The following is a 17270-nucleotide window of genomic DNA, read 5'->3' as shown; positions in this document are numbered from 1 at the left end:
GATCTTTCTGCTGACCAGAAGAAGGATGCCAAGATATGAAATTATGCTTGTCTTAAATTGGTCAGAGGATGTGAAAGGACAATTTAAGGTAGTTAATGGATTACTTTGCAAGAAAAACTTTGATGTGTTTGGAAAGAGGTGGCTACCAGTGATTCCTAAACACATGCACTTAGATGTTCTACAGAAATTCCATGACACACCCAAGGCCAAACATTTAGGATTTATTAAGACATACAACAGGATCTGCAAGAGATTTTCCTGGCCAGGTTTATTTAGGAGTGTCTGTCACTATGTGTTGCACTGTCAAGAGTGCCAGAGGAGAAAGGCAGTTCCTCAGAAACCACCTGGCCGACTCATACCAATTCCACCAGCCGAAACGCCTTTCCAACGTGTTGGGATTGACCTCCTTGGGCAATTTCCAATGTCTGCTAGTGGCAATACATGGTTTGCACCAATTATCTGACACACACTGCCATTACAAAAGCCGTGAAAACAGCCGAAGCATCCGAGATAGCCAAATTCATCGTGGAAGACATTGTATTAAAACACGGTGCCCACAGGTCATTAAATACAGATCGAGGAAAAGTTTTCAATCGAATCTTGTGACAGAGAGAAACTGTGAGTGCTACAGTACTCATCACATGATGACTGCATACCATCCGCAAACTAACGGGCTTACTGAACGCCTAAATAACCGACATGCTGTCAATGTTTGTCAATGTTGAGCAGAGCAACTGGGACGAGGTGCTATCTTTTGTGACGTTTACCTACAACACCGGCAAGCAAGACACCACAGGATTTACACCATTTTTCCTGGTGCACGGGCGTGAAGCGACTATGATGATGGACACTGTGTTTCCGTTACGTCCCAATGGCGTGGACGACAACTACATCAGCCAGGTGTTAACCAGAGCTGAGGAAGCTCGGCAGTTAGCTCGACTCCGCACGCTGCACTCATTATGCAAGCCACTGCCCCATTGTCTACCAGCCTGGTGACCTCTTCTGGATCTTCACTCCTGTTCAGAAGGTCGGTCTCTCCAAGAAGCTCCTCAGGCGCTACTTTGGACCTTGTAAGGTTGTAAGACAGTTGTCCGATGTTACTTACGAAGTTGAAGATTTTGACCCCGACACGAGACGACGAAAGATCAGAGATACGGTCCACGTCCTTCGAATGAAGCCCTACGAGGATCCTGCAACCCAGGGTAAATTCCAAGCTCCAGCGACAGGCAACGAGCGGCAAGGTGACGAAGGGCATAGCGGCAAAACAAGTTCTAAGGAGATCAAAAACAAGTTCTAAGGAGATCACGGCCAGGGTGAGCATCAGTCATCGGGAGTCGGAGTATACAGGACTGACGACTCGTTTCTGGACTAGGAGGCGCTGTTCACTTAAGGAGGGAGCAATGTCGCAGAAGAAGCTGAGTAGCACCGTGGTGTAGTGGTTCAAAACTTACCTCAACTGTACAATTTTAATTTCTTTATTTGGTTCGAGAACATTCTAGAAGTATCCACAAATATCAAGAATCATTGTACTGGAATGATCTGCAACTGTATATATACCGTACGTGTTCTGTCCGGAGGCAGCTCGCTCCACGCTCTCGTATGTGCGAGTGCTGAATAAACCTTCGTTAAATGAAGTTAGTGTTCATCATTCGTCTAACCTTCTTCAACGTGACAATATTATAAGTTATGTTTTGCATTATTATAACCAGTAGTACATTGTAGGAAGAGTATAAATACTCGGCCTCGAGTATTGTTAGACAGATGAGTGTTGTACCCACTAGAGGACAGATCTGTGCGTACAGTTGAGATAAGTTCTCGGTGCACGATTCAGTTTTGGATTTACAACAAAGCAACTCGTGTATTGGACATTGTCTAAAACAGCATATTAGAACAGTGCAGTGACAGATTATTTCAGAGTGTTAAACAGTTTGATTTAATATTGCAAAAGGCAGAATGATATGTGACTTTATATTTGTACTTTGTTGAGTATTAGTGTTGAACAATGCCATGGTCCTCATACACGCATTTCTATCAAATTACTGCATCTGGACTATTTAAAATCACCAGTGTAGTACGTTCTCCCATCAGTTAACAATGAGGCTCGTTACACCGAAGATTGGTCGTGAGCTCATAAGATACGGATTTTGAAGTGAATAAATCTACGTACTTACTTTACTTCAGTTGTGGCCTACATCATTGTAGTGAAATCCATAATGATATCCTGTATTTACTGAACAAGCATATTTTAGCTGACGTATGCAGTCGTCGAGGGACACCGAAGGCAAGATATTCGCAGGTATTTAAACCATTTTTTAACTACTTACTAACCGGTGGGATGTTACAAGGGGAGAATGAAAGACTGCATCGGTCAAGATTTGAAAACCTGAGAGCTCTCGAATTTGGAGGAGAAAGTTAGCCACTGAAATCTCGTTAAGAGAACTCGCTGCAACGAAATATGGCTTCATTTCAGTGATAGCCACCTCAACTTACACATCATATCCGTGATGTGTGGAGGTGGATCTATGGAACGGAACTGCAGAAGTTCCAAGTGCTGTCAAGTACTGAATAATTGACGGCATCTGTATGTTACTGCAGGTCCTGCTCCATCAATCTGTCTCCACACATCAACTTTGGAGTACAGTCTGACGATGGTGCTCCTTCAGACTGAAACTGGTCACCAATAAGTGTGATTCGTGCCATTTGAGTGTTTTTTTAAGTACAATGTTGTGATGCCTCTGCTGGAATTGAAGAAACTTAAGAGCAATATGTTGCCGCCTGAGTATCTAGAATATTTTGCTTTCAGTGTCAACGGCCAGGAAAGCCTGCAAATTTACAGGATATTACTTCTGTTTCCCTTCTTCTGCATGAATGTGAACTGTGTGACTTTCAAATTTGCTATTTATTTGCTAATGATCCCATATTTCTTGTTTCATATTAGTTGAGAACTTGTCAAATTCCTTTGCATCCGAGTACAGATGTGCCCAAAAGAAAAGGCAATTTTAATAACACGTAAAGAAATTTTAATAACAATATTATCATTACAATTCACACGGAAGAGTACAGCTATACATAAACGCAATTGACTTCGATACTCCGATCGCAAAATGTACGGAGGGAGTGGGCAGCTTCAGCATAGAAACTCCTCGGTCGGTGCCAGATCCCGTACTTCCTTGTGACAGGTGACCCTCTGCATTTTCAAAGACGGTGTTAAGGAGTCGAAGATACGTGGGGCACAGGGTGAGATATCAGGGCTGTAAGGACAATGTTCCACAACCTCCCACTGATATTTCTTCAGTAGTTCTAGGGTTCTCCTGACCAGACTTGACACAGCACTGTTCTAGAGAAGCACTGTCCCACCTGAAAGCTCGCTCTCAATGGCCCGTCTGAGCTCGAGCACTTTCTCGCAATACCGCTCAGAGTCGACCGTTCGACCCCTCGCTAGTCAGTCGAAGAGTAGGGGGCCCTCGTCAATCCGAAACGAAACTGAGCGACATTTTTCTGGCCTTAAGTGCAGAGCAGGTCCTTTTTACGAATGAGGTGAGCCCCATCTTCTGAATCTGCTTACTGTATTCACGTCTTTGGTTTCATCTATAACTTTAACGAATGTGGTGGTCTGCAATACAAAAACTAAAAATCAATTATTTGAAAATTATTGTCAATACCACACTGCAGAATAAATATTCACTCTGTAGCAGAATACGTGTCGATATGAAACTTACCGGTAGATGAAAATGCTATGCCCGACTGGAACTCAAACCCGGAATCTTTTCATTTTGCAGGCAAGTGCTACCACCGATCGACTTATCCACACACGAACCCGTACAGTTTAATCGACAGAGCATTTACCTGCAAAAGCCAAAGGTCCCTGTTTTGAGTCCCAGTTTGTCACCACTTTTAATCTGCAACGAACTTTCCAAATTTTGCTTTCGAAAGAAGGCACTCTAGCAGTCCCTCGATAATTCGAACAGATCTGCCGGATGTGAACACTATTCGACAGACCCTGCTCTCATTTGCAAATTTCCTGTCTGGGTGGATACTGAAGATAAGAGTGTAACCAAATGAACGATTGACTCAACTGGTCAGTAGGCAAAGTGACTATTCCAGCACTATATTATGTTCTTATACTTACACAGCAGGATCAGTGCTCCGATGAATGATATACACGAATACAGGAATGGCAGGTAGTAGCTTCCTAAATCTGCAAAAAAATGAGGAAAATATATCCTTACAAACTGTTATTAGAACACACATATGCTGACAAAACACTGCAATCAAAGATCATACCATTATTATGCTCACTCTTTCGCATTCTGAAATTAGATTTTATAATGCCTGAATCAGGGGACTGTATTAAAAACAGCTCTTTCATCAGTAACTGGCAAAACTTACAACTTGCTGCTGATTGATGTTTTGCATCCTCACGTATGACACCATACACAACAGTGTAACTTTATCTTCCATTTGTCACTTACACAAGTTTCTCTCAAATGACGTACCGAGTACAAAGGTGACATTACAAGTTCCAAGACTATTCTACTGCAATGCCCATTTGTTTTGTCTCCCAGTTTAGAGCAGAGCTTACGCAATGTCTTTCACAATCTGTATTACGTGCTTCTACGAGCTGTATAGGAGAATTAGCAGATAAAGCTTCGGTGGGCAGCCCACGTCCAGAAATTTACAGTTCGGATGTAAAATAAGTTTGAAAATCGGGCGACTTCCAAACCTTCCACTTCACAGTGCGCACACGAAGTCGACGAATCCCGTCCCGTTTGTTTACGGGAGTCGCTCCGTGTGGCAATCGCATTATTCGTTGCACGAGGTGTACCTGTGGCACGTGCTTTCGCACAAAATGTCTGCAAATCCTGGCGCAGTCTGTGGAGCACGACAGTCTACTCTCCTCGTTGTCAGTGTAACAATTTCTTGCAGCTGTTGTCAGATGGAAATGGTACGTGAGTGAGAGTCAACAGTGGTACAATCTTCAAACTTATTTTACATCCAAATGGTATATTTGCACAGATGACTTCCTTATCATAACTATATGTTGTAAGCTCTGTCTACAGTCCCTAAAGGAATTGTGGAACACCCTCTATATTATACATTACAGATCTTACTTTTCTTACAAACCAGTTTTTTCACACTGATGCTCTTCAGCAGTATACGGCCAGATTTCCTCGTCCCGAAGACACGATATTTTCGACGGTCCGATTGGCCGCCACCTTCAGGTGAGACTGCCAGTGCACAATCGCACCTGAACTGAGGTAACGTCAAATGAGGTGTTCCTTCACACTCCTGGAACAGGCCACAGCACATGCACTGCAAGTGAAAGGGGTGCCCTCTGAGAATCGAAGAATCGCAGAAACTAAAAGACGTGACGAGTCACAAACTGAGGTGCAGCTTGTCGAAAACCAAACCGTTGTTTTATATCAGATAAAATAGGATACCATATCTTGCTTAAAGGAAAACCTTTACCTCTATAAATAATGTCATCATAAAATCTCGTTTTGACGGATTCCTTACGTATACGACCCGAGTTAACTAGAAGCTGTGGCAATACGTCGATCGTAAACTGTACGAATAGTTTGTCCGATATACGACTCTTCACACTGACAGGTAATTTTATATACCCTGGACTTCCTCAATCACATATCATCTTTAACAGATCCGAGAAGGGCTCTAGTTTTGGCTGAGGGCAAAAGGACACTTTTAATATCATATTTTGTGAGGATTCTCGAAATTTTCAAAGAAATACTCCCTGTAGAGGACAAAAAAGCAACTGATTAACAAGCATTCATTGTCAGTTCACACAGTGGTCCAAATTGTAACGCATAAACAATTTGATGGTAAGTATATCCATTTTGCCTGAAAATAACCTTAAGATAATCCAGTTCCTGTGTCAAAATATCAGAATCTGCAATAGCATAAGCTCTCTTGACCAGTGTACGTACAACTCCCATACAAGAAATGTGGATGACATTTTTATCATTTTGCGACACGGAATGGAAGCTCTTCAACTTTTATATCATTTTAACTGCCTTCGTAGATGCATCAAATTTTTTATGGAAATTGAAAAATGTGGCAAATTACCTTTTCTGGATGTTTTGGTACATAAAGAAGAAAATGTTACTTTAGGGCAGAGTGTATACCGTAAACCTACGCATACGGACTGCTACCTCCGTACCGACATATACATACACTGGTAAATAGAGCGTATGCTATTTCAGATTCTGATAATTTGACACAGGAACTGGATTATCTTTTGGTTGTTTTCAGAAAAAAATGGATATACTTACTATCAAACTATTTGTGCTTTTCAATTTGGGCCACCGTGTAAACCAACAATGGATACTTGTACATCAATTGCTTTTTTACCCTCAGCAGGGAGGATTTCTCCGGAAATTTCAAGAATCCTCATTTAAAAAAAGAGAGATACAACCCTTCCTGTATCTCGAGACTAAGGGAACCTGGGTATACAAAATTCTACGTCACTGCAGAAAGGCTTATACGGGACTGACTACTCGTACGGTTCACGACAGATGTGTGGAACATCAATGTCACACATGTTTGCTCCAGCCTGGAAATTTCTGGTGTCACTGAACATTGTCTCAATGAAGGGTAGATTACATCATTTAAAAAAAGAGAGAAATTATTGCTCCGGCTTCCCGTAACTGGGACTGTGTACTTAGGGAACCCATCAAAATAAGGTTATCTGATGACATAATTAATAGAGATGGTGGTTTTCCTCTATGCAAGATATGGCACCCTATTTTATCAGGTATAAAACAACAACAGTCCAGTTTCCAACTAGCTGCATCTCAATTTGCAATTCATCACTTCTGTTAGTTTCTACTACCGGCAGCACTGCAATTCTTTGCTTCACACGTGGCAGCCCTTTCACTTGTCGTGCACGTGCCGCAGCCAGTTCACAGGATATAAAGGAGACACCGTAGCTGACTTTACTTCAGTTCCGGCACGATTGTGCACCTGTGATCTCACCTGGAGATGACGGTGAACTCTGGCCGCATACGGTACCTGTGAACACCGTCGACAAGTGTTACGCTGGAAAATCTGTGTAATCATAAATTTTGTCGTACATTTATATTTATGATTTATCACAAGAGGAAAGTGAATGTGTGTGCCAGCTTTCAAACTGATCATTACATGTAATTAAATGCACACGTAAATACTATCGTTTTTTGCAAATGTCAAATGTGTATCGTATTCTAAGAAATAATAGTCGAGCACTGACAGAACTTTATTTGTTCATTTATTCATATCGACATGTTGTTCTGTCAATCCTGTCATTAAGGAGAATCTTCAGAAGAGACAAGTTCTACAATAACAGGCAGATACTGCTTACAAATTACGAGTAGCCTCACGAAATTGATAATTACGATAAGTACTTCCAAATTACTTTGTATACACACAGGGTGTCCCAGAAGAAATGGTCAATATTCATTGGAATATGAAAGGGACAATCATTCGGAGTAATAGAATCTTAGTAAACATCAGATAGCTTAAAAACTATGAGCACTTCTTCAGTAGATCAGATGTATTTCACAGTAAGAAAGATTAAGTACTCCCAATAGCTCTTCGGGTCTCATGTTTACTGGGCTTTTTTGCTTTGAATAATTTTTCCTATCGTATCGTCGATTACTGATCGGTCCTTCAGTATATGTTAGGAGAAAAACAGCTCCAGCACAACAACAACAACAACAACAACAATAACCACTCCTCCTCCTCCTCCTCCTCCTCCTCCTCCTCCTCTACCAATGAGCCACTGTTACAAAGCATTTGTGTAACTGTTACACAGACCACTATTAGCTGTCTCTATACTGGCAGTCAGTCAGAGATAAGCAGGATTAGCTTTCCTGAGTGCAAATATCCATATTATTAAGTGACAATCTAGGGGCACGGAACCCTGACCGTGCTGCAGGTTGCCTATCTAACAATATGCAGGGCCAACAAAACTTTGATTTTCAGTATTTCATATAAATAACAATCGCATTTAAAATGTTGACATACTGTAATCATTAAGAGGTTTGGTCTTATGTGAAAGGTTCAACACAGTAGGACAAGTATTACAGTTAGAAACTGTGTATATGTCTCGAGGCAAATACCCGGAATATATACATCTGGTATTTGAGAGTGAGAGCACCTGGTGACTTCCAACAAACTTGAAACATAATTTAAAATCCGCTACACATTTTTTTCTCGCTTACATGCTTAAAGTGAAATATTTTAACACATTAAGTTATTTGTAAAGCACTCAGAAATTTGAAACTGTTTTAAACATGGGAGTTCAATTCTTTACCAAATCAGTTGTTTATTGGCTAAGATACACTGTAGAAGGAGTTGCTAACGATCACTACTGTGCGTCCTGCCCGATGTCCACTGGCAACTTGTATCGATACAAAGCCCCACTGTGGGGGGGAGCACAGGGTATATGGAAATTATTTTTCCTTCTAGTATCTGTGGTGGATACTAGACGCACGGAAGGAAAAATGAATATTGATCTATCTTCTAATGTTCGTTTAGCCAATATCAATTTTTTCACTCTTCGACTGTGTCTTTTCCCGTCCACTATTTGGGATGGACGTGTGGTGCGAGTGAGCTACGTGTATTTGTGTAAAAGCTTTTTTAGAATCTATCTTTTGGAAAGGGAGCCAGTCTCTTTAATTTCTAAAACATTCCTATCGGAAACCACACTGGGAAGCAAATCGACCTGCAGTCTTCTAGAACAATGGCGACCTCAACTGTGATTGTATTTTATCGTGTTCTTTATCACGGCAATGGATGATGTTTGCTTCTCCTTAAGAAAGGAGAAGTAAATATCACACTGTTAAAAGGAGAACTAATATACTAATCAATTAGACTGTTTCAGTGGTAATCATAGTGAGAGACAGTGGAGGTGCAAACTTGAAATGCTCGAATTGTTGCCAGTGAAAGAATCTGCCAGCCTCACCTCGAAATAATCCACATTAATCGCACCTCCCTTACATTGCCGTGCCTTAGTAACTACTATACATTGTAACTGTGAGTTGCTCAGTTCAATTCACTTGTTTTAGTAAGTAAGTATAGCTGTTCCCAATCCAAAGATGGTTTAGAACACCACTGTGGTTTACTAGGCATACTATTGTCAGAGATGGTACATTGCTGTCTTACTCTTATGTTCAGACAGTCTTACCGGGCCAGTTATAGGGAGACCTGCAGAATACTGCGGGTTCCAAACAGTTTTTCGTATCGACAAACATTGCCAAAGGTGACAGAAGTGATAAATTGATCACAATAACATTAATGAGTAAACAAATTGGCATGCAACTATAATAATACCTAGGTCCCCAGAAAGGGCTTCTTCAAAGTGTGCCGTTATCACTTTAATATAATATTCTTACAGCAAAATTTTTTAGAATGAACACTTTTTCACCTTAGTTGCATGTTCCAGAAGATTATGCCATAAATGGAATAGGATGAAGTTACGCTTGGAGAGAGGGTGTGTGTGTGTGTGTGTGTGTGTGTGTGTGTGTGTGTGTGTGTGTGTGTGTGTGTGTGTGTGTGTGTGTCTGCACACAAACACTTAATTTATTACTAATTTTAAAGCCCGGGGGAATAAAATGAAATGTTTATGTCTTTCTTAGGTTTCTAAAATGTAAGATCAAAGTCTTCATTAATATGGGCACAGTGAGGAGCTATTTAAGTTTCTTCACGCTGTGCAGTGTCCTCAGAGTTCTGTGGACTTCAGAAATGATTTACAACAGCTGGATTTTTTTACCTTATTTGTAAATAAATGTGAGTCAATATATACGGAATCTCCCAATATACTCTCCACCAATGTCAATATATGGCTGACACTTTCCTGGCAACTTCATTACTCCATCACGGAACAACTTTTTGGGGATACTGCACACTCACTCGTGGACAACTGCCCGAAATTCTCCACCGTTGCCAAATCTCTTACCTCACAGCACTTCCTTCACGTTATCAAATAAAGGGTAATCAGGTGGCGACAGAATTCGGTGGGTGTGGCACAACAGTGAAACTCGGCAATGTCAGCCTCACTATCACGCCACTGCCCACGCGGGGGCCACGCACTGTCGTGCCGGAGGAGCACCCTTTCTGACCACTTGCTCTGTCACTTTTGCCGAGTCCTGTGTCCAAGTTGTCTTAGGGTGTTACACTACACACTGCTGTTGACAGCTGCCCCTTCTGGAAGCCAGTCCACCAGCAGTATGCCCCAAGTGTCCCAAAAGGCTTATCTGTAAATGGAGAAGCATGAAATTTCTTGGGCTGCAGATATTTCCATTGCATGAACTAGGTTTTTTCCTCAGGTGTAGGGCAGTATCACCATAATTCATCTCCAGACACCAGTTTCTCCAAACAATCTGCATCTGCATCTTCATTCTCCATGTCCAATGTCAATGACAGACTTCAACTCTGTGCTCCTTCTGGACCTGTGCCAAGTCCCAAGTGGAACCCAATGCGCGCACACACACACCTTTTCCACATCCAAGTTGTCACAAATAATGGAGTGCAGCAGGGTCGCGTGACAAAGGCCCGTACGCCATTCTATTTCGTCGAAGGTTATGCGTCTATCAGCCGTAACCCGATCGAGACTCGACTTCGGTGTTCTGGGAAGTCTGCGATGTCGACAGACAAGTACTCTCATTCTCGTGTGTAAATTCCCTTCGAGTAGCAAACTGGTCGAGTCAGTTGTAATAAGCCTTTGGGGCAGGAACTTCTCTGACACACACTATAGTTAAATATTTATGAATACCTGTCGTTTCTACTCTTTTCCAGTTAACAACAAACAAAAGTTTCCTTTCACAAGATACACTATTCACAAATGCCACATAGCATTGGCAGTTACCAGAATCAGTTTGTCATCCTGCGAGAGGAAGTGTCCACAGTGTGAGCAGTATTTGTAAAACGACTGTAAATCATTTCCGAATACCCCTCATATTTTCTCAGTTTGGCCTACACAGCAAAAGTCACCACTCTCACAGAAAATTTTTGTTAACTGCAGACTGCTCGAATCTGTCGACATAATTTAACTTTGCCTTTTGCTGTGCTTTTGATCTATTTCAATATTTTAAAATGTTTAAGAGCATTTGTACAGTACACTTTTTGAATTGTGATTCTCTTTCCCGAACGCTTCCGAGTAACTGCAGTGCTCGAGTAGTACTTACTGAACATAACCATGATGGTGGAATGTTGGTCCTCGAAGAAAGAAGCGATGACGTACGTCATGCCCAACACGGTCACGCCCAGGAGCACGAGAATCACAAATGTCTCGTGCACCCTCGCCATGATACCCTACGACGGACACAAAAATAAGCAAACACACTGCCACTGCGAGACAGGTAAACAAAACATAATTTATGGGGAAAGTATTTGTTACCTTTACAGTCATTATGTGAACTTTCCATATAAATACACTAATATTAACAAAACACCAGATAAATAAATAAGCAGTCTTTAAACTCGGTAATTGCAATAGTCCGCATGAACAGTTGCACAATATCTCCATCTACAAATCTGGTCAGTAGTAATGTAATAAAATTAAAAGTTTATGGAAAAAGTTTACAAACTTAATTAATAAATGGAATTATGCTTCAACAACTTTTCATAGCTGTGGCTGATTAACAACTGATAATTGACAGGCAGAATATATATTTGATTGTGCAGGCTGAATGAAATGAGCAAATGAATGACTCAGTCAGTCATTCAATGGAATTGAAGCATAACATAAGTATGTGTGCTTATTTTATCAGATGGAAATACCTTTGTAAGGCAACTGAAAACCCCAAAACATACACGCAACTTTCTACAATTTCTTTGTCTCAGTGATACAAAATTTATCACATTACCTCACAGCTAACATATACATCAGGCCTCACGGAGCTCTCTCTCTCTCTCTCTCTCTCTCTCTCTCTCTCTCTCTCTCTCTCTCTCTCTCTCTCTCTCTCCCCCCCCCCCTCCCCCCCCCTTCATATACCGGAGGAAATGTGAAGGCAACGCCCTTCTGCCCTTCTATGAAGATCTTGCTTCCCCTGCTTTGGATTCCATCACCAAAAATAAGTCTCAATCATAACCATGGGACTGACAGAACACAATAAATCATATACACACTGCCGGATAAAAAATTAGTACACCTGGAAAGCTGATGTCAATTTTGACCCAATCGCAGAATACACGAGTGAGGGAATAGTAAATGTACTGATAACGATTTTAACATCGTCCGCCACGGATAGCATAGAGACACAGCTAGTAGAGAGCCATCTGCGTCCACCCTTTAATACGGAATGCTGACAGCTAAAAAGCTCAGTGCAGTGCAAACATGTGAAGCCAGCAGGCAACTGTGCCACAAAGACGCACTAGTGCTTCCTACAGTGAAATGAACTCGTTTGGAAAGGGTCATATTGTGGCCTTCCAACTAGCAAGACAGTCCTCTCGGAAACTGCCACACTAGTTGGGCAGCAATGGCAGATTGTACAGCTAGCACAGCACAGATAAGACTGTTTGTGAGCCCAGATGTGTCAACACGATCTGTTAGAACCGGTTATTAGCAGTGAGACTGTGGGCACACATACCTCTAGCCTCTTCCACTCAGGTTACAGCATCGACACGCACGGCTGGCGCCATCAGAGAACACTTTGAAGATGTAACAGTGCACCACAGTCTTCAGTGACGAAAGACATCCTGTCTGCGTGCGAGACACGGTCGTCTGCACGTACGACACGGGCCCGCTAACCACTTTCTCGTAGAGTGCATTCGTTTCGAACACACGCGCCCCGTCACAGGCATTACGGTCTGGGGCGAGACGAGTTACGACTCTCGTTCACCTCTAGCATTTCTAGAGGGGACGCAAACCGGCACTCTTTACGTGTAGAATGTCGTCAGACACGTCTTTTTTCTATTCTTCCGACAGGAAGGTGACGTTCTGTTGCAACATACTGCCCACAAAACTCAATGTGCTCTGCACGACACGCGGCACCTTCCCCAGCCAGCACGATGTCCAGACTCGCCTCCATTCGAGCACACGCGGGATACGATCGGATGAGAAGTGACTCGTGCGACTCGACGACCGACAACTCTTGCGAAAATACGAACGGGCGTGGTACAATGTATCCCGGAACAGTATTTGCCACGTGCACGACAGACTGGATGCCGGAGTGAATGACTGCATTGCTGCCCACCGAGGCTAAGCCGTGTACTTCAGCTCGGGACGATACCCGGTACCTTGGAACTGCTCGTGCTATTGATCTGTAAATGTAATCATTCCAGGTACTCCATATGCACGGTTGCAATAATAAACCTCTTCATTAATTTTTACAATACTGATATTAGTTTATAATTTTCAGTTTCTAACACACATAACCTCCAAAGCACAACAACAAATAAATTGTGTTCTATTATGTCTTTCCACAATTACATTTGTATACTCTTTTTGCAATAAACTTAGTCACTTTATAAATTTGATTGCTGGTTGTCTGTATGAGAGAGAGAGCTGTTTGAATATGTCTTAGCTACATTTACCACACAACGGTAACACACACATCACTCGTAGTAATACTAACCTTACGGCAGCCGGGAAATCCTTCTGACTCGGTGAAGAGATAGGCAAACGGCAGGAACGCAAACAGTGAGAGGTTGGAAAAGAGGAAGATGTTACACCACATCCCTGTTCAAAGAAATTTAGAAACACATTACAGAAATCTAACAGTTTGAAGTGAGAAGTGTTTTAAATTAATATGTGCATTAATTATTACCAAAACAAGTAATACATTCACAGTATTGAAGAGCTTAGATGGCACAGAGTAAGTCAAGAGGAACAGTTAATCCTTATTGAGGGCAGTTTGATTAGTAATACTAGCACTGCTGCGTACATTTTCACGATTTTTAGTATTATATGCAAAAGAGAAAATTCTGAGCGTCATCAGCACCACAAATTATTCACTTGTTTATTTGAAACATACTTATTAAATTGGAAGATAATATTATGCAACAAGCAGATTTCTCAATTGGTAAATGACAACTCACTACTCTCTTAATAACACATGCACAATGACTAGCAAAGTAGCTCAACATAAAACTATGTCTGTGCTGAAACAAGGCTAACAGAGACTATATACACTATATGATCAAAAGTATCCAGACACCCCCAAAAACACACGTTTTTCATATTAGGTGCATTGTGCTCTCACTTACAGCCAGGTACTCCTTATCAGCAACCTCAGTAGTCATTAGACAATGTGAGAGAGCAGAATGGGGCACTCCGCAGAACTCACAGACTTCGAACGTGGCCAAGCGATTGGCTGTCACTTGTGTCATACATCTGTACGTGACATTTCCACATTCCTAAACATCTCTAGGTCCACTGTTTCCGATGTGACAGTCAAGTGGAAAGTGAAGGGACATGTACAGCACAAAAGCGAGAGAGGACAGACGTGGGGGGGGGGCCGAGAAGAGAGAGAGAGAGAGGACGGGGGGGGGGCCGAGAAGATAGAGAGAGAGGACGGGGGGGGGGAGGGGACGGGACGGGGGGGGGCGGAGGGAGGGAGGGAGACGGGACGGGGGGGGCGGAGGGAGGGAGGGAGACGGGACGGGGGGGGCGGAGGGAGGGAGGGAGACGGGACGGGGGGGGCGGAGGGAGGGAGGGAGACGGGACGGGGGGGCGGAGGGAGGGAGGGAGACGGGACGGGGGGGCGGAGGGAGGGAGGGAGACGGGACGGGGGGGGGGCAGAGGGAGGGAGGGAGGGAGACGGGACGGGGGGGGCAGAGGGAGGGAGGGAGGGAGACTGGACGGGGGGGGCAGAGGGAGGGAGGGAGGGAGACGGGACGGGGGGGGCGGAGGGAGGGAGGGAGGGAGACGGGACGGGGGGCGGAGGGAGGGAGGGAGGGAGACGGGACGGGGGGGCGGAGGGAGGGAGGGAGGGAGACGGGACGGGGGGGCGGAGGGAGGGAGGGAGGGAGGGAGACGGGACGGGGGGGCGGAGGGAGGGAGGGAGGGAGGGAGACGGGACGGGGGGGCGGAGGGAGGGAGGGAGGGAGGGAGACGGGACGGGGGGGCGGAGGGAGGGAGGGAGGGAGGGAGACGGGACGGGGGGGCGGAGGGAGGGAGGGAGGGAGACGGGACGGGGGGGGCGGAGGGAGGGAGGGAGGGAGACGGGACGGGGGGGGCGGAGGGAGGGAGGGAGGGAGACGGGACGGGGGGGCGGAGGGAGGGAGGGAGGGAGACGGGACGGGGGGGCGGAGGGAGGGAGGGAGACGGGACGGGGGGGCGGAGGGAGGGAGGGAGACGGGACGGGGGGGGCGGAGGGAGGGAGGGAGACGGGACGGTGGGGCGGAGGGAGGGAGGGAGACGGGACGGGGGGGCGGAGGGAGGGAGGGAGACGGGACGGGGGGGCGGAGGGAGGGAGGGAGACGGGACGGGGGGGCGGAGGGAGGGAGGGAGACGGGACGGGGGGGGGCGGAGGGAGGGAGGGAGACGGGACGGGGGGGGCGGAGGGAGGGAGGGAGACGGGACGGGGGGGGCGGAGGGAGGGAGGGAGACGGGACGGGGGGGGCGGAGGGAGGGAGGGAGACGGGACGGGGGGGGCGGAGGGAGGGAGGGAGACGGGACGGGGGGCGGAGGGAGGGAGGGAGACGGGACGGGGGGCGGAGGGAGGGAGGGAGACAGGACGGGGGGCGGAGGGGGGGAGGGAGACGGGAACGGGGGGGTGGGAGGGAGGGAGACGGGACGGGGGGGCGGAGGGAGGGAGGGAGACGGGACGGGGGGGCGGAGGGAGGGAGGGAGGGAGACGGGACGGGGGGGGCGGAGGGAGGGAGGGAGGGAGACGGGACGGGGGGGGCGGAGGGAGGGAGGGAGGGAGGGAGACGGGACGGGGGGGCGGAGGGAGGGAGGGAGGGAGACGGGACGGGGGGGCGGAGGGAGGGAGGGAGGGAGACGGGACGGGGGGGGGAGGGAGACGGGACGGGGGGGAGGACGTTGGGGGGGGAGGGAGGGAGGGTGAGAGAGAGGGGGGGGGAGGGAGAGAGAGAGAGAGAGAGAGAGAGAGAGAGAGAGAGAGAGAGAGAGAGAGAGAGAGAGCACCCACATGAAGTATGGCTGTAGGAAGAGTGGTGGGAGAAGGCAGCCCATGATCTGAATGGGGAAGAAAAGCGGGTGGGTGAACAGGGCAGGTCTCGCACCCGGGTCGACTGCGTGGGAATGACCCATTGGGCGTATAGGACTGGAGTAATGAGTGACAAGGATATTCTGCAGATGGGGTGGGTGGCAGAACACCCCTTCGATGGTGATGTCGGCAGGATATTCTTCATCCCACAGCATGGCAAGAGGTAGTCTAAGCACAAGTGAAGGATGTGGTTGAGCTTTTCGAGGCCAGGGTGATAGTGGGTAATCGTAGGAGTGCTAGAAGGCATCTGGTTAACAGGTTTACTGGTGGCAGTAGAGAAGGTGGCACAAGTGTTATTTTTACGGATGAGCTGGATAGTTGTCGATAAAAGATTATGACAGTATTTTAAATTGAATTAATAATTATATGAAAATGAAATTTTTGTCACCCCTACAAGTTGTTATATGGTCAATCTGCTACTGGAACTGGATGGCCATGCATTTCGAAATATACAAGGGACCTCCAATACAAAGTTTCCATATTTCATAAAGAAACATTACATACAATTTGTCAGACTAAAATAATTTTATGGACATTGTACAACACTTTCTATAGAGTCACCATGTTATTCCAAGCATTACTGGTAATGTGAGAAAGTTGTTACATCAGGGCGGTTCCTGAGCTCGTAACCAACTGTTCACTGTCAACGTGACTTCGTCATTGGCATTAAAATGCTTACCTGCTAGTTGACTTCTGCGTTGCGGCAATGTGAAAATCACTTGAAGCAAGATCTAGTAAATATGGTAGATGGAGGAACACTTCCCACTGAATCCTCTGAGTCATTCAGGCTCCACGGGACCGAGCATTGTTGAGAAGGAAGAGAACTTTGCGAGAAAAAGGTCCGGGACTTGGCAGTTCACAGATTAACACCTCCAGACATTCCGAAAAGATTGTTGGTTGGTTGGTTTGGGGAAGGAGACCAGACAGCGAGGTCATCGGTCTCATCGGATTAGGGAAGGAAGGGGGAGGAAGTCGGCCGTGCCCTTTGAAAGGAACCATCCCGGCATTTGCCTGGAGCGATATAGGGAAATCACGGAAAACCTAAATCAGGATGGCCGGACGCGGGATTGAACCGTCGTCCTCCCGAATGCGAGTCCA

General features: G+C 45.6%; 1 protein-coding gene across 2 annotated transcripts in view; it reads right to left on the bottom strand.

The window, feature by feature from the left end:
* Positions 1-17270, bottom strand: part of LOC124552230 (protein Lilipod) — a 370834-nt gene that overhangs the window by 90984 nt on the left and 262580 nt on the right. For both annotated transcript variants that reach the window (XM_047126502.1, XM_047126503.1), the window contains exons 4-6: positions 13575-13678; positions 11184-11310; positions 4130-4198 (exon numbers count right to left, since the gene is read on the bottom strand). In XM_047126502.1, the coding sequence (XP_046982458.1) occupies positions 4130-4198; positions 11184-11310; positions 13575-13678 (300 nt within the window). The remainder of the gene's footprint in view (positions 1-4129; positions 4199-11183; positions 11311-13574; positions 13679-17270) is intronic.

This window comes from Schistocerca americana, chromosome 10 (assembly GCF_021461395.2).
Source record: "Schistocerca americana isolate TAMUIC-IGC-003095 chromosome 10, iqSchAmer2.1, whole genome shotgun sequence".
Lineage (NCBI taxonomy): Eukaryota > Metazoa > Arthropoda > Insecta > Orthoptera > Acrididae > Schistocerca > Schistocerca americana.
This window is presented reverse-complemented; position numbering and strand designations above follow the sequence as displayed.